The sequence below is a fragment of the Phycodurus eques genome, chromosome 8 (genome assembly GCF_024500275.1).
Source record: "Phycodurus eques isolate BA_2022a chromosome 8, UOR_Pequ_1.1, whole genome shotgun sequence".
NCBI lineage: Eukaryota > Metazoa > Chordata > Actinopteri > Syngnathiformes > Syngnathidae > Phycodurus > Phycodurus eques.
Window position 1 is genome coordinate 26,164,902 of NC_084532.1, and position 22,552 is coordinate 26,187,453.

At 41.8% G+C, this 22,552-nt stretch overlaps 1 protein-coding gene across 1 annotated transcript in view; it reads right to left on the reverse strand.

Moving 5' to 3' along the window:
• Positions 1-2,821: 2,821 nt before the first annotated feature.
• The window catches only part of ryk (receptor like tyrosine kinase), a 32,235-nt gene continuing 12,504 nt past the window's right edge, over positions 2,822-22,552 (reverse strand). The window contains 14 exon segments of the mRNA XM_061683063.1: positions 2,822-4,745; positions 6,731-6,867; positions 10,967-11,126; positions 11,204-11,313; positions 13,167-13,299; positions 14,289-14,358; positions 14,780-14,866; positions 16,125-16,250; positions 17,105-17,188; positions 19,295-19,395; positions 19,482-19,620; positions 21,122-21,193; positions 21,351-21,435; positions 21,437-21,483. Of these exon segments, the coding sequence (XP_061539047.1) occupies positions 4,634-4,745; positions 6,731-6,867; positions 10,967-11,126; positions 11,204-11,313; positions 13,167-13,299; positions 14,289-14,358; positions 14,780-14,866; positions 16,125-16,250; positions 17,105-17,188; positions 19,295-19,395; positions 19,482-19,620; positions 21,122-21,193; positions 21,351-21,435; positions 21,437-21,483 (1,463 nt within the window). The 3' untranslated portion in view covers positions 2,822-4,633.

Below are 22,552 nucleotides of genomic sequence, written 5' to 3' on the forward strand. Positions count from 1 at the left end.
AACCCTTTAACCAAAAGACGTCTGAACACAACAGTGCAGCAACACGTAGACGTAACAATTCTCACAGGCATATATTCTTTATCCTCTGCGAAGAACGACGAACATTACTGAGTTGTGATGTCTGTATTATACTGCCCCCCACGTGGACAAGGTGCACACAGCAGGAGGAGCAGCATAACGACCATTGAATTAAACCAAATTGGTAAATAAGCTTTCTGGCCCTTTTATTAAATTATGTAATTACTGTAAGTTTTTAAAAAAGTTTTTCTTTTTTAAAAACATATTATAATGTTGTTGTTTTTTTTTGGGGGGGGGGGGGGGGGGGTTGAGTTACGAACATGTCATGGAATGATTTAAACTAGGTATTTCAAGGCATCCTTAGGCAGAATGTGTGTTTCTGAGACTCGCTCACACAGTTCTCCAAATAAGAGATAAAGTGTGCTTGCTTTAAGGCTTTAAGCCATTAACAAAAGTCTGCTAGTTTAATGCTAACGACGTGAAACGACAGACGGTCTGATGGAATCTACATCGATGTTATGGTAATTATAAACCTTCAAAAAAGTGTGTTGCAGCCATATTGTGACATCTATAGCCAATTACAAACCTTTTTGGTTGGCGTCAATTAATAAAGGATTTTCACTATTCATGGCAGAGCTCGGGTCTTATCCCCCACGATTAGCGGGGGTTCATTGTATTAACAAAAGTGTGCTAGCTCAATGCTACCATATGACGCAAATAGCCGTAGACTGGCTTAAAAAAAAATAGCATTCACGTCACAGTAATTATAACCTGTCAAAAAACTGCAACTTAAAACTACATGGAGCAGCAAGACATACAAACAAATCCTACAACAATACTCACAGGCAGATATTCCATTCAAACCACATTCAACCATACATAAAGAATAAACTTGTATATTTAAAAAAAAAAAAAAAAAAGAAAAAAAAAGGTGAAAAGCAATGTAGCATGGGTTTACTGTATTATAAAAAATAATTGTGATTACAAACTGGTCAATTACTAAACACGTTCCCGCACACTTGGAGGACATAAAGCGAAGTATTTGCTCATTAAGTCGTCACTTTGGTGACAGGCTAATTGAGGGCGCTAGTGCTAATGAATGCAGCTGAGAATGGAACAAATAGAGAGATCTATATTCTAGGTTCCTGTACAGTTATGACAGCAGCAACCTTGAAATTGGATTACTTTCCCCGACTGAAAATCCGTACAGAGACGCTGTTCCGGGTCAAATTCGGTCAGTGTCTACTAAAATGGGTTTTAGATTTACCAGGGTGTGTTAAATCACAAAACTGCAAAAGAGTAAAACAGCATAAGAATGATCATGCACATGGACATAAACATAAGGAACAAAACTCGTAGAGGTGCCTTGACACAAGCGTGTACAGTACATGTAAAAATACACTTTTCACTGAAACATCAGTTAAGGATGAATCACCCATTTATTAACGTCAGCCAGAATAATATATTTGGAAACATCTATAACTGATAATTGATAAATATACAGTACAATGAAGCCATGAATAGTTAAAATCTGTGCATAATGGACTTTGCCCGTGTTGGTAATCGACTAATTCTTTGCTCCTTGAACAATTATACAGGATTTTTTTATACTTATAATAGTAGCTTTAAAAAAAAAAAAAAAAAAAACAGCTTAAAAGCTAACCAGCTAGCCAATATAAGGCTGAGTTAAATTGGTATGGATTTAGATTTAAAACCTCAACAGCTAGTTATTGCTAACCGAGTAACTTGGATAATTGATGGCTTTGATCGCCAACTAGCTAAGACAGAGTGATATCGACACATAGGCTATACATGTAAAAGATAACTTACTAGCTAAAATAAGACTGAGTACCCAACTTAGATTGACATACAGTGAATCAACAGCAATATAAATCCAGGAAAACCTAACTAGCCAGCTAGGGTAGTGCTAACTTAGTTTGAAGCTAAGCTGACAAGCTCGCTGGATAAAGGCCATCTTGGACAGACAGATAAGATTTGCTACATTTATTTAACCCTCAAAGGAGGAGAAAGCTAACATAAATTTGTGTCATTGGTCGTGTTGAACCTCCATATCGACCCTAGTGATTGGCCAATGGCAATTTTCTTGAAATGGAAACAATTACTGTGTAAATGAGTCAAATAAGGTGTCAACAATGCTATGATGACGCATTCAAATGTGTCGACTTGTAGCAGTCGCTTCGGAGTAAACGGAAGGTTTTACTCCACTGATGACAGTGATGGACGTTGCAAAAGTCCACTGAAACTATTTTGGCGTGGCTCACATTTCGCTGGTGTTCCAAAAAAAAGCACCTCACGAGAGACTCACGAGAAAGCCAGGCAAATGTTTTAAGGTGGATCGGAAGTTACTGACCACTTAATGGCCTAAACTGTCAGTTGGAGTGCAAAATGGCTTTTCCGGTATGGCTTCTTTACTTTGACAGGGTTTTTCCTGGGCCAAATTAAGAAAGAAGTGGTACATGTATTTTATTGTTTTTTAACATTTCTGTTTTCTAACAACACTTGTCACCACCTCGCCTTCAAGAATATTCCCTGATCTCTGAAATTGCCAAAACAAAATGTACGGTCATTTATGTTTTTTTTTTGGTTACAAAATCCCCCAAATCGCTCCAACACTTTGGCAGTTTTAGGAGCAACTTCCAACTCTTTCCGATACAGCACAGCAATTGCAGGTTTAAAAAAAAAAACAAAAACAAAAACAACTGGTGTCATATTGGTCAGATCAGTTTCATTATGTCAGTGCTTTTACAGCCAACGGTGGCCCAAATTTAAGCAGAGCCCGCCGCCTCCAAATTTTAAATGCAGTAAAAACCCTCACTGACGATAAATAGGTCTCAAGAGTCCTAAGTGTTATGGAAAATCATGGAATCATCAAAAGAAAACGACTGTGGTTACATCATCTTCCCAAACTCTTTTTCAAAGGTCTAAGAGACGAAATTAACAAGCACAAGTCAGTCTTTGAAGCGACCCTGAAAAATTTACCTAAATGTCTCTGGTCTGCAGCAGTTCTTTTACCCTATTCACACATAGTGTACATAAAGGGGGAAATTGCGCATTTGTTTGTCTTGAGACAAAAAAATGAAAGCTAATTTCAAAGAAATAACATTTAATAGTGAATGAATGATCAGTCAGCTGGGATAGGCGGTGAAGAACGGATGGATGAATGAATGAATTCAAGCAACATCATTCAACATGCAGTAACTAGAAAAACACCAAACCCCATCAAAGCATGTTGACTTTTTACAGCAATGCTGATAACATCATAAAGATGAATAAATCCTGTGATGGGTGGCGTTAAATGTGTGTGTGTGTGTGTGGGGGGGGGGTGACCTGGTACATTTTGAAGGTGCTGGTACACTTGACAAGAGATTGTGGAATTTAAAACTTCTTTCACACAGAGATAACACACAAAAAAACACATCAGAGGGATCTGGAGTTTATCTGCATGTGAATATTGTACGCATAACCCAGCTAATTAACTAGCTGAATATCCTTACATATGGATGCTGTCACATCTGTTATGGCTCTGACGCTACTTTAGAAGACGGAAAACTGCTTGGTCAACTGTCACAGAACAGCGATGGCGAAAAAATGCCGTCTTTTATGGTCAATGGACTCTTTCACACGGACAACCTGCAAAATAACCCACATCAGACCCGTAACAGGAAATCCGGAATTTTTCCACGTGTTTTTACACAGAACCCAGCAAACTAAATGCACACACATTACTGCCCCATCATTGAGTAATACCCTTTACACATACAGGTGTTGTTCCGTCTGTTAGGGCTCTGCGACTACCTCCGTACAGTTTTAGTCTTGTACAGCGTACAATTACTTCGTTCCAGTGAAAAAAAAAAAAGAAATGCCTTTTTTGTTGTTGTTACAGTCAATGGTTTATATCAAACATGGTTTATTTCAAACACAGATCCTGCTAAAAGGTTTACAAATGTGCCCCCATATTTCTTACAGAACCCAACAAACTAGCTGTGCAAATTTATGGCGTCCCGTCGCTGATATCTCCAGAAATGTGTAAATTAAAGTGACTTTGTTCTCCCCATTCGGTGTCGGAAAACAGGCAGACGAATGCTGGCTTTTACATTTCAATCGCCTTCACTTCACACTGCGGAACAATCTTATATACAGGTGGCGTCCCGCCTCTGTTATGGCTCTGACACTACCTCCGAAGGTTGCCAGGTTGACTTTGTCCCCCCAAGTCCCCAATATGGAAAAATCCCAGCAATCTGAAAGTAACAGATGCTGAATGTTGGTGATGTAAGCAAAGTGGCGCACAAAGAAAATTCGGCAAAGGTTTCTCACTGTCGTACCGGCTTTGTTGCGTCTTAATGTGGTTACAGTACATATGTACAAGTGAAGTGAACGCTGAAGTGCCTTTAAAACACGGCACGTGAATGTCAGTTGAAAAATTCCCATCGGGAGAGTTCTCAAGTGGAAAAACATCCTACGGAAAAATACTTGCTATGCTGTAAAAAGCTATATATATATTATAAAAAAAATAAAATAATAATAAAAAAAAACTGTACAAAAATGAAAAAAGTCACAAGGCTCCATTTAGGTTTCTTTGGTAAGGCAAGTAGGATCACACGTAAGCACCCAAGGCGGCGTGAAACTCAGTGAGGCACTGGACCAGCTGCTGGAACTTGGGTCTCTCCTCAGGGTCCAGAGCCCAGCAGCACGCCATGACGGCGAACCTGCAACACAAACACGGCGGAGGAGGGAAGACAACAATTTTGGGCGCACGCAAAAGGAAGTGACGTCGGCGCGTTTCATTCAGTGGCCTGCAATATTTTGGAACAGTCGCTTCAACACCTTTTGTACTTCGCAGGAAAATACTGGACGACTTTGATTTTAGTCAAAACACACAGAGAATGTCGGAATAAAGCGGAAAGCTCACCAAAAAAACATTTCCTGGAGAAAAATACGTGAAAAGGCAAAAATTTTCAGGCGAACCAACATTTAACAATTTTGCCTTATAAGTAAAAAAATATATATTGGAGTTCAACCAACATTGTATAAAAAGATGCCTCCAAGTCTCAAAGTGTGAAGTTCAACTAACACTTTCTGGTTAAAAAAAAACTCTTAAGATAATTATGTTGCCGTTGTTAAACACATTCTCATAACATACTTTAAAAATAAAAAATAAAAAAATATATATAATAAATAAAAACAGAATAAAATGATTTGCAAATCATGTTCAACCTATATTTAATACAATACAAAGACAAGATATTTCATGTTCAAACTGATAAACTTTAGTTTTTAGCAAATAATCATTAACTTAGAATTTCATGGCTGCAACACGTTCCCAAAAAGCTGGGACAGGTGGCAAAAAAGGCTGAGAAAGTTGAGGAATGCTCATCAAACACCGGTTTGGAACATCCCACAGGTGAACAGGCTAATGGGGAACAGGTGGGTGCCATGATTGGGTATAAAAGGAGCTTCCCTCAATTTCTCAGTCATTCACAAGCAACGATGGGGCGAGGTTCACCTCTTTGTGAACAAGTGCGTGAGAAAATAGTCAAACAGTTTAAGGACAATGTTCCTCAATGTACAATTGCAAGGAACTGAGGGATATCATCATCAAAAGGTTCAGAGAATCTGGAGAAATCACTGCATGTAAGCAGCAAGGCCGAAAACCAACATTGAATGCCCGTGACCTTTGATCCCTCGGGCGGCACTACATCAAAAACCGACAACAATGTGTAAAGGATATCATCACATGGGCTCGGGAACACTTCAGAAAACCAATGTCAGTAAATATACTCCGGCGCTACATCCGTAAGTGCAACTTGAAACTCGACTATGCAAAGCAAAAGCCATTTATCAACGACACCCAGAAACGCCGCCGGCTTCTCTGGGCCCGAGCTCATCTAAGATGGACTGATGCAAAGTGGAAAAGTGTTTTGTGATTCGACGAGTCCACGTTTCAAATTGTTTTTGGAAATTGTGGACGTTGTGTCGTCCAGGCCAGAGAGTAAAAGAACCATCCGGACTGTTATGGAGGCAAAGGTCAAAAGCTGTTGAACAGCTTTAAGTTTATCAGTTTGAACATTAAATATCTTGTCTTTGTAGTGTATTCAATCAAATATAGGTTGAACATGATTTGCAAATCATTGTATTCTGTTTTTATTTATGTTTAACATAACGTCCCAAGTTCATTGGAATTGGGGTTGTAAATAAATGAAAATTCTGGTACATTTTCTGGTAAAATTATCCAACAGTAAGAAAAATTGAAGTTCAAGTCATTTTCCGGGGGAAAAAATGCCTCAAAAGCTTCCAAGACTGGACTTCAACCAAATTTTCTGTTAAAATGTGGTTCAAAGGTCATAATATGGAATTCAACCAACATTTTCTGGTAAAATATGAGTCAAAAGTAAGGAAATTTGCAGTTCAACTAACATTTTCTAGAAGAAATGCCTCAAAAGCTCCCAAGATTGGAGTTCAACCAAATTGTCTGGTAAATTTTGCCTCAAATATCGCAATTTGTAATTCAACCAACATTTTCTGGTAAAATACGACTCAAGTAGAAGAGTAAAGGGTAGTGACTTTCCAGATTCACTGTATATTCAAGTGAAATAAAAATAAAAAAATAAAATCAAGGTTGAGTTATCAAAAACTGTTGGAAACAACTTCCCTGGTGGCGGTAATTCTAAATTAGTGTATTATTGCTACGTACAGTTCATCGGGACAGTTGATTGGCTGTGCTATCCTGTATCCGTCCTTCAGGTAGGCCGACATCTCGAAGGGGTCAATGTCCACGTACGGCGTCTGGCCCAGAGTCATCAGTTCCCACAGCGTCACGCCAAAAGCCCACTGTGTTGGGAAAAAATATATATTATGGAGATCATTTATGGACATCCGGCAGGACAAACGATACATGTAAGTAATGCTGAAATAATTTTACAGACAATATAATCACTTGTGAATGTGAATGAGCTAATTTCCGCCAATAAACCATAAAAGATACAGTGGGTACAGAAAGTATTCAGACCCCCTTAAATTTTGCACTCTTTTTTTATATTGCAGCTATTTGCTAAAATCATTTAAGTTAATTTTTTTACACATAAATGTACATACAGCATTCAAAAACAGTCAGAGTTGTTCTGAAGCCACTAGTGTATTTTAGCTGTGTGCCTATTAGGGTCATTGTCTTTTTTAAAGGTGAACCTTCAGCCCAGTCTGAGCTTCTGAGAAGGTTTTCATCCAGGTACTGTACTTAGTCGTATTCGTCTTTTCTTCGTTTGCAACCAATCTCCCTGTCCCTGCAACTGAAAATCACCCCCACAGCATGATGCTGCCACCACCATGCTTCCCTGTTGGGACTGTATTGGACAGGTGATGAGCAATGCCTGGTTTTCTCCACAGATACTGCTTAGAATTAAGGCCAACAATTTCTATCTTGGTCTCATCAGACCAGAGAATCTTATTTCTCACCATCTTGTAGTCCTTCAAGTGTTTTTTTTTAGCAAACTCCATGTGGATTTTCATGTGTCTTCCACCGAGGAGAGGCTTCCGTCGGGCCACTCTGCCATAAAGCCCCGACTGGTGGAGGGCTGCAGTGATGGTTGACTTTCTAGAACTTTCTCCCATCTCCAGACTGCCTGTCTGGAGCTCAGCCACAGTGATCTTTGGGTTCTTCTTGATGTCTCTCACCAAGGTTCTTCTCCCCCGATTGCTCAGTTTGGCTGGACGGCCAACTCTAGGAAGGGTTCTGGTTGTCTTCCATTTCAGCATTATGGAGGCCACTGTGCTCTTATGAACCTTAAGTGCAGCAGAATTATTTTTCTAACCTTGGCCAGATCTATGCCTTGCCACAATTGTGTCTCTGAGCTCTTCAGGCAGTTCCTTTGACCTCATGATTCTCATTTGCTCTGACATGTACTGTGAGCTCTAAGGTCTTATACAGACTGGGGTGTGGCTTTCCTAATCAAGTCCAATCAGTATAATCAAACACTGCTGGACTCCAATGAAGGTGTAGAAGCATCTCAAGGATGATCAGAAGAAATGGACAGCGCCAGAGTTAAATATATGAGTGTCACAGCAAAGGGTCTGAATACTTATGGCTGTGTGATATTTCAGTTTTTCTTTTTTAATAAATCTGAAAAAAAAAAAAAAAATTCTGTCAATATGGGGTGCTGTGTGTACATTGAGGGAAAAATTAACAAATGGCTGCAATATAACAAAGACTGAAGAATTTAAGGGGGTCTGAAAACTTTCCGTACCCACTGTATGCAATAAACACCAAAAAACACACACAAACAAAAGAAAAAATACAAACTGAAATGAGAAAAATATAGAAATGTTTTTTTTTTTTTTGGCTTCTTCAGTCTACTTTGGCATGTATCTTGATGTTTATTGATATTTCTCCGTAATAGTCACCCCCCTGCGCCGGTAAATGGTGACATGTGGTCACGTCACACAATGTTGTGTGCGTCTATTTCCACGTTCCACGTTGCTATGCAAATGACCTGTTCTGTCATGTCTGCCTCACTTCTCGCCGTTTTGCTTCATTTCACAAAAAGAGTGCCTTGTGGGACTAATAATGGGACTTATGTTTTTTTGTTGTTGTTGTTTACAGTAGACTAATGTGCTTGCTCAACAATGTTGTGTGTGTCCATGTTTATGTTCCCTGGAGCTAGGAAACCTCTCTGTCGTATTGCTTTATTTCCCCAGTAGTCCCTGACATGTGGTCGCTCCACAATGTTGTGTGCGACCTTGTTTATAGTACGGGGAGCACAATGACTTATTTGTCTTACCCAAACTACCTCACTCCATGTCATTTTGCACTAATACATACAATTTATTACATTTTGCATAATAACAGCCAATTTCTTCTAATAGACTCTGAAACAGTCGCTCCACAATGTTGTGTGCCACATTGTTCATCCATGTTAACTTTCTGAGCTAAACCCCTCATTTGTCCCACCCAGTTGGCCTTGTTTCTTGATGTGGATTGACATTTCTTCATAAAAGCAATTTTCCCCCAATAGACTGAGGTGGGGTCACGCCACAATGTTGTGTGCGTCCATGTTTACGTTTCAGGGAGCTTGAGCCGCTTATTTGCTCGCTCCAGTCTGCCTCTTATCCTGATGTTTATTGACATTTGTCCAGAAGAGTCCCTTTTTCCCCCCAGAAGACATGTGGTTGGCTCCACAATGTTGTGTGCATCCACATTTATGTCCCAGTTATATTGACGCCCAGCCTGCCTAACTTCTTCCAATATCGCTGAATTTCTCATTGATCATTTTTTTTCTCGCTGACATGTGACAGTACAGTACCACAAATTTGTGGGCATCCATGTTTATGTTCCACAGAGCTATGCAAATTGCTTGTTCCGTCAAGTCAGTGTTACGTCTTGCCGTTTTGCTGCATTTCTCCAAAATACTCACTTTTATTTCCCACAATTGACTAACGTGGTCGCTCCATAATGTTGTGTGCTCTGGTACATTTCCAACCAGTGAGCCCAAACACCTGTTAGTGAACTTTGGGTAACAGCTGGCGTGTAATTGGTATTATGAAACCAAGAAAAGCAAAGCGTGTGAGGACACGGTGGTGTGTGTGATTCACTGCAGCGAGGGTACATGACGTCACGTAATACATTTGGACGTGTGAGAGAAATCACTTTTTGTTAGAAGACGTAAAATCAGTAGTGGCTATTCAGATACACTCGCATCCGATTGGCCCGTTCTAAGACGTCAATGAGGACTTAGGACAGTGATGTTGCAAAGGAGCAGCACGGAATGATAAACAAACCAGCGTATGGAAAATATAAATGTGTCATGCTGTGTGTGTGATGTTGAACATCTTGTCTGGACTTCCCCCTGAAGCTCAACTGTTAGCTAAATAGCAGGCCTCGGCAGATGGCTGTTTTGAGCTTCCACCTGGTGCCGTGACTATAAGAGGAATGCGTGGGGGTAAGTTTGGGTGGAGTTGAGGGCGTCACTGTGGATTCCTACACCTTGACCAACATGAACTAAATTCACAGAACCTTCAAAGTGGAACACGAGAGCTAAACATTGAACATTTCTAACACCACAATGTTCAACCAAACCCAACAATTTCTCACAAATGTTTGACTAGCTTAGTGCTAACGTAGAACATGAAATGCCAGAGACAGACGGGCCAATTTAAATTAGCGTAGATGTTCTGGTAATTATAAACCTTCAAACAACTGCTACTTGACACACACTCGGAGCAGCAAAACATACAACATTACTTAGAGGCATACTGTATATTCTCTCTGATCAGTGGGAATAGCAACTATTACTGCAGCTTGGTAGGGGGCCTTCTCTGCCGCTTCTTTTTGCTCTTAATTATGCTGCATCTCTTTTTGTAGACCTCACTGCAGCCCGGCATGTTGTGGCACAACGTGGTACTACGCTGAAGGCACGCAACTCAAAATTCAGATTTACCTGTACATAATATATATTTTTTTTAAATATACAGTCAAGTCCAAAGTTAGAGCTACGTGCCTTCAGCACAGTACCACGCTGTGCCGCAACATGCCGAGCACCATTGAGATCTACACTGAGTTGCTGCGTAATTATGAGAATACAGAATATAAATGCGAGTATTGTTATTACTCTGTTTGCATGTGTTGCTGCTCTTATTTGCAGAACTGTGTGAGAGAGACAGTGACAACAGGTGCGCTGTCACAACTTTAAATATTTGTAAAGCATGTGGGAGTTTCTTTTTTTATGTATTCCATATGGTTTTTCTATATTGTTGCAGATTTCTACTTATTGTGGGTGTGTCTGGAACGTTATCCCCCATGATAAACGGGGATTCACTGTTAGCAACACTAATGCTAAATTAGCACCTCTCCCTTTGCAGCCATGTTGTTAGTGGAAGCAATGTACGTCAGCGGGGAAATCGATGAGCCCTAGTACACACACAAAGACAATGTTCTTACCACATCGCTGGCACTGGAAAAGTCATTGTCGAGCAAGCTCTCCAGCGCCATCCAGCGCACGGGTCGGTTCTCGTTGTCCCCCAGGCAGTGGTAGTCCATGGGGAACAGATCACGGGCCAGGGCGTTGTCTGTGATCTTTACCTGCATGTTGTCGTCGATGCTGTCGGGAGGGGGAAACCAGGTTCAGAGGAAATCATTTCCGGGAGGTAACTTTGGGGTGCGGCGGCGAACACTCACACGCAGTTCCTGGCAGCGAGGTCTTTGTGGATGACCTCGCGGCGGGCTAGGTAGCTCATTCCGCACGCGATCTGGATGGCCATGTAGACCAGGTCTTGCTGGGAGATGGCCTGGCAGGAAGGGAGGGGTGGGTGCAGGACAATGCTTGAGAGCAGGAAACACACGTTAGCCACTGACCGTGACTTTAGATGTCATGTTGCCCTCATTTCCTTTTTGGGTCAAAACTGGGACTGAATATTTTAGAACAGGGTCATCCAAACTACACCATTTTCAGCCTACAGTCTAATTATTAGCTGCCACTGTCGTTTGCCTGCATTGTACTACATTGGTACATTGACTTACGAACGATAGCCACCAATTTCGCGTTTTCGAGGTACGAGGCGTTGGTTGGCCGATTTCTTTTTTTGCTCTGTGTTGCGAGCCAAAATTCGTCTCACGGGTGAGCTTCAGATACACCGTTCTCAAGTGAAGTGAGAAAAGAGAAAATCCACATTCACTGATGCGCTTTCAGCAGTGTATTGAACGCAACAAGGGACTCGACACACAAATACAAAATGAAAACACTTGCAGGAGCATGGGGTGGACGTTAGTTGCTTGGAAAATGACCAAGTGGAGCTGGGGTTAAGCTCCTGACGTCACTCACTAAGCCACACCCCCTTAAAGGTACACACCAACACACAGATAGACTACTGTACTAATGTGTGTGTGTGTTAGTTGTATTCTCTTTGTTTTATGTCTAATTTGACAGTAAACTTCAACTGGGGAGTCGAGTTTGCAGCTACCATACAGCACTTCTATCGCAAAGCAAATAACCTGTAAGTCTGGTCACTCGTATCTCAAGGCACCACTATCCTGTAAATTTTACAAAAAAAATGTAACTCAAAAGCAAAGCATAATTTACTTGCTAAATCATTTGCACTGCGCTCTGGCTGGCGCTGATGTCTTGTGTGACAGCGGTTTGAACAACGGTATGTAAATCTATTGACGCATTGTTTCCCCCCCACCCAGCTGCTGCTTTGCAAATGATTACTCAATGTTTTTGTCCAAAACAGCTTTGCAAGCTTATAATGACAATTAGGCTTGACTAGGCATGATGAAAAGCACTTATTAACCATTCGCAATAAATCTTTCACTCCGTCAGATCAGGTGAGAATCCGGCCGAAAAAGGCTCGCCGTGTGTTCTGCAGTTCCAGCTGCTTTGACTGGAGATGTGTGGCAGCTGATCAGGCTGCGTGAAGACAATCGGCCTTTTGTACGCGTTTAAACCCTGGCGGGCAGGCTTCCGTCAATCAGCTCCGTAGATGTAGCATTTGCAAGACGGAGCTTGCCGTCCTTATCAAAACTCTTTTTGGAGCCATTGAGATAAACATGCCCGTTTGAAGGAATTTCATTATTTTGAGCCTTTTGGCACTGGCGGGAGAAACGGCATTGCTGTTGCAATAAGCGCTCCAGATGTAAATCAGGTAGCAGCGCTTTTGGAGCATTTTTTCCGATATCCCTGAAATCCAGCTTAAGGTCAATGTGCTAGTACGCTCTTGGTCCTCACTAGTAAGCCAATTCAGCACACTAGTAGAACGATTGTCCTTCAAGTAATCTTTTTTCACTGCCAGTGCCATTTTTGGCCGAATAGTACGCAATTAAACCTTACTAATATGCTACTGTGCTGCACTAGTAACACAGCTAGGCCCACTAGTCAGCATGTGTCATGCACTTGTCGCCTCCTTATCTTTCCATAAAGCAGTTTGAGGATTTATCTGATATCAAGCTTATGAACAATGTACTAATACACTTGTTCCCCTCACTAGTAAACATACAATCACGATATCAGTGCAGATACTATACGTCGATACTGTCATATATTATGTCAGCAGATACTAGCATGTCATAAATGTCCTACAATAGTTTTGCAGACAGTTTTTCAAAAAGAGGCCACGTGTGGTTGCTTTAATCCAGGTTCCCTCACCTGCGGGTTGTTCGCCTCAGCGAGCTTGCACTGGCGCAGGAACAGCTTTAAGTTGCCCCAGGCCATGAAGGGCAGCAGCACCATAGGTTTCTCGCCATCTTCCGTGCACACGTGGCTAATGGGTAGCAGGTTTCTGCAAGGAGAAGGAAAACGTAACACAAATACATTCATTGGCCATTTCATTAGTTAGAGAAGTTATGCTGGCAGGGATATCTTGCAAAACATTGTTAAACGGGGGGAAGGGGAAGAGAAAACCTTGGCATCGTGTGGAGGAAAAGGTGTCGGCCAAAATGTGTCCAGTTAAGGTTAACTCGTCCTGATTGTTTGAGGTAATACAAGCTAAATTCAATATCAGTGGCACAATGGAAATAGATCCCGGACATACCCGCACCTATGAAACAATTAGGTCAGAAGGTCTCTCTTGACTTGTTTCAACAGCTTTTAAAGCAGGAACAAAACGTTTTGTGTTTTTTTTTTGCAGAAGAACAAAACTCTGATACCAGGAACGTTGTACATCCCTAACCAGGGAACAATTTTCACTTTGCACAACATTAATTAATTTCAACCTTATTTATATAGTGCCAAATACCTCAAATAGTGACCCTGACACTAACTCAAGGAGAGGAAAAACAAAACAAAAAAGCTTCCATTTGGGCCTCATTTGCTCGAATTCACTAGTAGGAGTTAGAGTTCTCCAAATGGGCTTGGGGTGTAAATAGGCTTTTGATGGTTTAGCGCTTTTCCACCTTCGAGGCACTCAAAGCGTGTTAACACGCTTCTCCTCGTTAGGAGCAACTGGGGGTTCAATATCTTGCTCAAGGATACTTGGGCATGGTCACAGGGGCTAAGGATGGAACCCACAATCTCCGACCACTACGGCCACTCTACCACCTGAGCCATGATACTGCTTTGAACCAAAACGTACTACTTCCTAATCATTTCAGGCATCGACTGCTCCTTGAGACTTTTTGTCCACGGAATTTTGTGCTGTTCGCTGAAACTCGTGTCAGGGGATAATTTTTTTTTCTTTACCCGCCCTAAAACGACCGACTTCCTGTTCACCATCTGTCATGGGTGCTTGTGACTTTTTCATGCAAGACAAAGAGCGCAAAATAAGCTCACCTGTGATGAAGGCCGCGAAGCTTGCAGCTTTCGGTCAACATCATGGTCACCTGGACCTCTGATGCGTGATCTGCAAACATAGAAGAACATGACACACACTTGAATATCTCACTTATTTAAAGGAGACTTATTATGCATTTTTTATAAACAGAACTCAAAATGTCACTCTTTTTCTGTTGGTCTTTTTTGCTCAACTATGCTGTGTGCATCCATGTTTATGTTTCCATGATGGTAGGCTGCCCAGTTTACCTTGCATTTCTGTTTCTCGCCAAAATAGTAAATTTTTTCCTCCAAGGTTTTAGGTATATCCTGAAATTTTACCTGAAATCCCAATATCCTGAACTTTTTCTCAGGATCGCACATATTTTTCGTGACATTTTCTTTGGTGGTGTGCCTTGAGATTTTTTGAATATAAAGTAAGTGCTTTGCCTCAATAAAAGTTGGGAAACACTGACTTATGTAACCTGATTAGCATTTGCAAGCATGGATACCTTTCACAGTCTTCACAAAGACTGGCCTTTCCTTGGCGGGGTCCTTTTCGTCCAGCAGCACGCCGTGAAAGATGCGGCCAAAGGTGCCTGTCCCCCAAAAAACAAAAATCAGTGGCTTTTATGAGACCCCCAGAGAAGTTTAAATGTCACACCGGGCTAATCGCCGGGTCAGGCTACCGATTTAAAAATTTTATCGCCTCGGCCAGAGATTCTGCCGGAGCTCAAAAGACATTTCAGCACCTCGAACGACGGCAGGAGATGCCAAACGAGCGCATTCATCATCGCTGTCGTCTAAACTGCCAGAGGAGCGCTCGAGGCGGGAACTCGAACGAGATGAGAAACAGAGCGTGGACGTAAAGTTTAGAAAAACATTTAAGCCCCGAGGCCGGCCAGGCCCAACAACGAGGTTAGTGTTTAAGTCCCTCACCTCCCACCTGGAGCGTGCGCGCCGGGCTAGTTCGGACCCGTTCGCAACCCGCTAAGTGTTCAAATTTCACCGCAATGTTCGTCTTCTTTTTATTCACGCGCTGTCATGCGAACCGTGGAAAAAAGTATGCTGAAAAGTATAGTCTGCAATAGTGGTATATTTTATTTTGATATCCAGCCATATATTTTGCACTGCAAGCCTGAGCTTTACTGAGCAACTTCTGATTAAAAATCTGATTTGTTGGGTTTTCAAGCACTCTCTCTCGCTCTCTTTGTACACACACACACGCACACACACCTCCCCGCTGACCTCCGTGTCCAGACATAGTGAGTTGATTCAGGATGACACTAAACAATCAAGCAGGATTTACTAACGGCGCATATCAAAAAACAGTACCATTTAAAATATTTACGTTGGAATTGTGCATTTCCAGACATAAGCTACTGTGCCGTGTCAGCATTCGGGAATCCTAACAACACTAAATCCACCAAAGCGGGCCAAACTCCAGCAGACTGAAGTACAGTCTTGTTCACACCATGACAAAGCTCAGCAGCCTCCAAAGCAGCCAGCCAGGACAATGGCAACAAAATGGAGGCAATGCAGAAGGTTGACATAGTTGCACAACAAGAGTTCAATGCATTTTATAAACGAATGGAGAAAAGATCAGAGAAAATTGCCATTAATTACATGTAACTATAAAATACTGAATAGGGATATACTGTATAATGACAATGATATCAAATATTTGTATAATTGATTTAATTCCCTCACCCAGTGAAGATCAATAAGACACTGTCAGGAATCGAACTGATAAGCAGTATCGACAATGGAGTTGGAATCGTTTAATTTGTATTCAATTCCCATCTCTAGCCATGTCTAAAGAAGCAAAATTAATTTAAAAAAAAAAAAAAAAAAAACCTTCATGCAGGACCTCCCGCAGTGTGACCCTCTCCCGTGAGATAGCGATGTCTTTGACTTTGGCCTTGGCCTCCATGAGGGTTACGCTCCTCAGGTCGTTCTTCTCGATGCGCAGGGACGGGAAGCCTGCGAGGGAGACAGGCAAGAGATTCACGTGTGAACACAAAAGCCCGGGCTCGGTTTATTTACTGGAGGAATGTCTGCTGAGCAGACTTTTTCGCGTAAGGCACGGAGTCGCTACCTATGAATTTTGTCCTGTTGTTGCCATAGCTCGCTATCAAAGATGGCCGACCTGTTGTGCATGCGCACCTCAGACAGTGCAGGCACCGCAGATGGTGTCTTGACAGGGGCGTTAATTATTTGCGAATTTTCGCAAAACGTGGCAGGAGCCTGTCCCCATCACCCACGAATAGGTTAAAAAAATAAAAACAATTCATTGAGGTGTTTTACAACCTGCACATTCTGCAAACAAACTGGAATTTGAGGGTTTAAAAGTAAAAATTAATGCAGTACAACAAGCAAAAAACCCCTGAAAAATCTTTAAAATTACCGACTAGGTCTGTATGTGGACAACAAATTACCCCAAAAAACTGAAAGGTTGGTAAAATCCAATAAGGCCTTAGGGTAAAACAAAGAATAACCTCCCAGTGTGTAGGCCAAATAATACATGTACAATAACAAAGTAAACGTGACCCACTATTGCGTGCACACACACACACACACACACACACACACACGACTGGTGTATATTTTGAGATAAGGGCGCATAGAGCAAAACAAGCACAATGTTGGGAGGCAATGCCGGTCAGTTGGGTGTTTTCATGTTCTTGTTATGTGTTATGAGATAAGATAAAGGAAGGCGTGGTAGCATGCGGGTTGGGCAAGAAGAGAGAGGCCTTGTGGGTCAATGCCGCCCCCTGGAGGCGAAATGTGCAGCAAAGTGGCGCATAACAGGATTACGAGGGGACAAGGTCACTTACTTTTGGTTTCGTGAGGGGGGGCGCCGGTGTTTTGGAAGGAGGAGGCAGCGAGCTGGAGAATGGGTGCGGAACCGAGGTGGTTGTCTGATAAGAGGATAAGGAGGGGAAGGATTCAATGGAGCGCTCGCACAAACGATAGACATTCACAAGCCACTTCATTAGGAACACCCGCACAATCCAATGGGATGCAAACGCTCGCAGCAGCTAAGCATGTTAGCATTTTAGTCATTCTCTATTGAAATAGAAGTAATCTACAATTAGAAATTCTCATTAGAAATAGTAGCTATCATGTAGCTATCTTGCCACGTTAGCATTTGGGCAATAAATCATAGGCACTGCAACATATTAAGCATTTTTGGTGGAAAATGTTAGGTTAGGTCCAAGTTTCTGGTGTCCACTGAATCCAAGCTACTGGGACGCCATCTGGTGGAAAAATAACCTCATTCTTTAAATGTGCGATAACGTGGGGTTGTGTAATACATATATTCAATAGTTAGGTGCTGGTACTTTTCAAGGTGCAGTTTTACAGTTTAAAGATGAAGGGACAGCGCTTCTTTTTCAGCACTGCAGTGTGCCGCCTGCCCGCCCGTTATGTTTAGCGATTCAACTTGGCATTTTATTTGAACACGTTTAACAGTGACCAGGTTCCACAAAGGAGATTGGAAGTTACCACTCGTCCAGGCGATTTCACCATTGCAACAACAGTCGCGGCAGGCGAAGCTCCGTCCCCCTCTTCCCTCTCTCCCCCCGCTCGGCGCTACTTGGCTGCGGCCCAAGCCCAATTTCGTTTTATTTGCACCACACAATGACAATAAAGGTTTTATATTTATGTTCAATCATTATGTACAGCACTTTATGAGAGCTGCAGTTTTTTTTCTTCTTTTTTATTTTAAGTGCTCTTCAACAAAGTTGAGTTGAGTGTGTCAAAGATTAAGTTGTGCAAGAGTAAGTCCACACAGATCTGCGCACGTCATTCACTGTAACTTTACCTAATTGCAGGCATATTCAATGAAGAGGCTGGTAAGTGGTCAATTGCTGTTTGTTGTAAGCTCATACACACAAAAAGTCAGGCATAGAGGGGTGGATGGTGAGCACATGAGTGGAAAACAGTGCAGCGTGAGATAAGCATTGCATCCACAAGAGGGCGACGATGACTTGGAAGACTTCCCCCTGCATGTGTCATTATGCGGTTGGAAACATTCTGTACGTGCCAAAGCCTGAAAGACGAATTTCTTGTCCTTTCTAAAAACAATCTTAATCGTGCAGTAGCTCTCCAATTTGTCAAAACCATTAAAAGTTATACGAGGTGTTAGCAAAATAGCTTCACGGGTGCCAAATCCTGTAAGTGGACTTTTAAAACTAAAAACCAAACAAATGTTCACATTATAAGACATTGAAAGTAGCGAATTGAAACAAGCGGTGACACACAGTAGGCACCTTGTGACAACAGCTCAGCTAGTTACAGCATTCCCGCTCGCTAATCACATTTAGACAAGACTGCAAATGGTGGCACGCCACAGGATGACGACAATCAAAGTGTGTCATCATTTGCTGCTATGTTAGCACACCCACTGTTAGCATTGTTTTTAAGCAATTCTCATTAGAAATACTAACGGAATCCTATCCATCCGCCATAGCACTTTCTCTACTCGGGTTACAGTCTTGGCACATATTACCATTTGAACAACATTCACTTGAAATAGTAATCAAATATAGAGCAAGATGTTATGTTAATCCTATCAATCTACCTAATCAGGTTGCCATCTTTCTACATCTTAACCTTTTTGCATTTCTCATTTAAATTAGTAGCCAAATACAGAGCAAGACATAAAATCCATGTCCATCGGCCTTAGCGCTTTCTCATTTTAGCAGTTCTCATGACAAACAAGAGTTGAATCCTTAACAATCTGCCTTAGCACTTTCAGTAGTTCAGTTGCCATCTTGCCATATCTCAGCATACCCACTGTTAGCATTTTTCAAATGGTACCTGACTGAAAAGCCTTATGCAGCTAACCTTAGCGCCTTCTTTGTATAGTATATTGGCATTCTATCAATTTGAGAGAGTTTGAGGGAACAGATTAATTGTATTTGCATTATGTCACTGTATATCAGCTTGAACAAATTGTGTAACAACTTGGGAGGTCCTACTGTACTGCTGCTTTGTATGTTATAAATAAATGTCAAACTTACTGGACACAGGGGCAGCGTTGTTAGGTGTGTCGGCCCTCAGGTACTGCGTGGTCTGCGTGGAAGGCTGAGAAAGTCCCTGTGAGCTTCCACTGTCGCTCACGCTGGAAGAACAAAGGGGAGAAAAAACAATAATAATCGATGGTATTCAAAGAAGTCGATGGATAAAAGATGAACCAAAGACACCAACCTGTCCTCCATCTCCATTCTCTTCATGCTGTGCAGGTGCAGGATGGCCAGAATGATGGCCACCAGGAAAATGACGATGCAGCACACGCTCACGCTGATGTAGAACACCTGGGTGGAGGTGGTGGGCGCAGTCACGCCGTCTACTGATGGAAGCACAAACACAAAAAAAAAAAAGCAGTGTTGTTTGAATGAATTTCCATGAAGTTGCCACCCATCAGTACCAGTACTCAACGCAATCATTTTGTTTCCACTGTCAAAAGTTAACTCAATCTTAAGCAGTACAGTTCCAAATGGTTTGCATTTTCCTACGCTTGCTTTATAAAGTGAATATTTAAAGTAATTTGATTGGACCACTTGGTGGAAAAGTCGCAAAAATAGCCAAAGCGTCCTGTAACACTTTGACTTTTTGGGACCCCTCCAATGTGGAGCAAGCAGTTCAGTTTAAGATGGTCAACATTTTTCTATGCGTTTCCATTGTAAAGTGGTGAGACGAAGAGCGACTCTGAAAGCTTTAGAATGCCTCAGGTTGTTCCAGCCTGCTGGAGCAGAAGTAAGGCAACCCACTAATGGTACTGCTAATGGTTCTGCTAATGGTACTAAGGGCAGTGTGCTCGCACAAAGGAGGCCAAACACTGCATGAGACGGGTATCTGGACTATTCATGGTTAAAAAAAAATACAAATAAAAAAAAAAAGACCTTTCCTAGACATGGACTATTCATAGCGCCGCTGTTGGGTGGAATCCTTGCATCTCTAAATTTTTTTCAGGAAAAAACAAAAAGCATCATCTTGCTTATGTTACCAAACACTGCATCGTTCAAGCAGGTATTACACCTTATATAGTCATCATATACCGTTGCGCACAAACATCAACACAACCCATAAATCACGTGCAATCGCTAAATTATTTAAAAAAAAAAATGCTATATAAATATGCTGTCGTCACCAGTCCCGGCCATCCACAAAGTCTGACAAAAAGCCCATACCAAAAAATTCACAAAAGCAAACGATTGTGGTTAAACTATCTTCACAAACTCTTTTTCAAAAGTCTTAGACCTACGAGGCATGCAATTAAATAAAATGATGAGCAACTTACCTTTGTGCCTGACCAGTTCCTTCTCCACCGAAGCATTACAGTTACCCATTTTTAACAAAGCAGTATTGGTCAAACTAATATAACCAAACTATTTTCACTCGTTGTCTTAAAAAAGACTAACAAACCAAAAAAAAAAAAAACAGACTTTAAATCTTGAGGCGACACAACGGCTCCGTCAGAGTGAGGGGAAGAGGCGGAGTTTGACAACACTTCTCAGTCTTCAAGAGTTAATAGATTTGTTCAGGTTATTTTCAACGCTTAAAATTGGTTAACGCGTAAAAATAAACGACACGTGGACAGTCCAATTAGCAAACACACCCAAAAAAAAAAAAAAAAAAAAAAGGGTGGGGGGGGGGGGGGGGGGGCGCGTATCTATGAAACGGTGTCAATTAATGTTTTTTGTTTTGTTTTGTGTTTTTTTGGTCTACGAATTGCCCATGTTTATATGTGGAAACCCATCAGACAGAGGATCTGAAAGGGTCAATGAATGCCTCGCGACAGGCTCTGGAAGTTAGCACGTACCCAGAGATCACAAGGCGATACTCACAGTCGGGGTGCTGAAGCGTGTGAAGGGTGTGGTTGTTGAAAGGAAATGGAATCTTTGGGTCAGAATCTATTCCTGTCCGAAAGAAAAAGGACAAAGACACCAACATTAGAGCGACAGCCAAAACGTTTTTACGTAATCGTGCAAATTGATTTACACAATATTTGCTAATAAACTTTTCAACTTTCCCCACACAACCCCCCCAACAGGTTTGATAAACTTCCTGGTTTACCTTTGTAGCACATTTTCCTCCTCTTGAAGTTGAGCACTGTGTAGTTGTTGCCGTGCAAGGTCAAATTGAGCTGCACCGTCACGACAAGCCTCACCGTCCACCTTGCCCGAACAGAAAAGGTCCACTCGAAAAACTGTTGGGAACGCACACATAAAACACCATTTAGTCATACCCATAACCTAAAAATACATTTAAAGGGGAAGGAAACCCACAAGTTGTTTTTCTTTGGTGCAAGAATATGTTGTATGTGCCACCACCAACCAAAACACAGTATTCTGGTTAATATTGCATTAGTGGAATAAGAATTAAACAGAATAACGATCGATCGATAGATAGATGTAGCGCAGTCAAGTCACTTGATTACGAATATCTGCTGATACCGAGTCCAACCCAATACCTAAGCAATAGATTCAGAAGAAAAGGATGTATTCAAGCCAGCGAGCGATTTGGCCACACTGTGTGTTGCCTCGTCTGGTCTGTGCAGCTTTGCATACTTAGTTTGTAGCATCTTTCGGCTTGCCCTAACTGTCAGCCATGTAAGCAAAATGTTTCCACATCTTAAGGCCTCTTTATACTCCCGCGGTCGCGCAGCCGACAACGCCCGCATTGCATCACGTGACCGACAAATTGCCCTGCGCAGCACCTCTGCGTGGCTTGCCGCGCACCCGACAAAAATAGATCATGATTGGTCCGTTTTAGTCACATGCTGTGATGACGTACCAGCGTGCCGCTTGGTTCTACATACCATTTACGTCGCCGCCTTCTCGATGATCAAAATACTAGGCTTTACACAATCAGGATTTTTGCAGCAAGATTAAACGTATCATCTGGTCATCTAGGTCCATTTGTTCTGTCGCAGTCGCCATCGTTGTTGCTTTGTTCTCTGTTACTGAAAGGAAAGTAAAAACGGCTACCGCAAATGGCAAAAAAAAATGCAGAGGAAACGCCACCCTTTTTTTTTTTTTTTTTTTTAATTGAGCTTTCTCCATCCAGTCACACACACTCTCTGGGATTGATGCTTTTTGGGAGGTGCCACCCGCTACCAGTGAGCACTGTGGCTGGCGGCAGACGCACACACTTACGCTTAAAATACCGGTACTAAAAAAACAAAAACTTTACATTTTGTCACATAAAATTAAGCGACTACAGTTCCATTTGGCAAGCTCTTATTACCCAAGGATTATTTTGACACTTTGAGAACT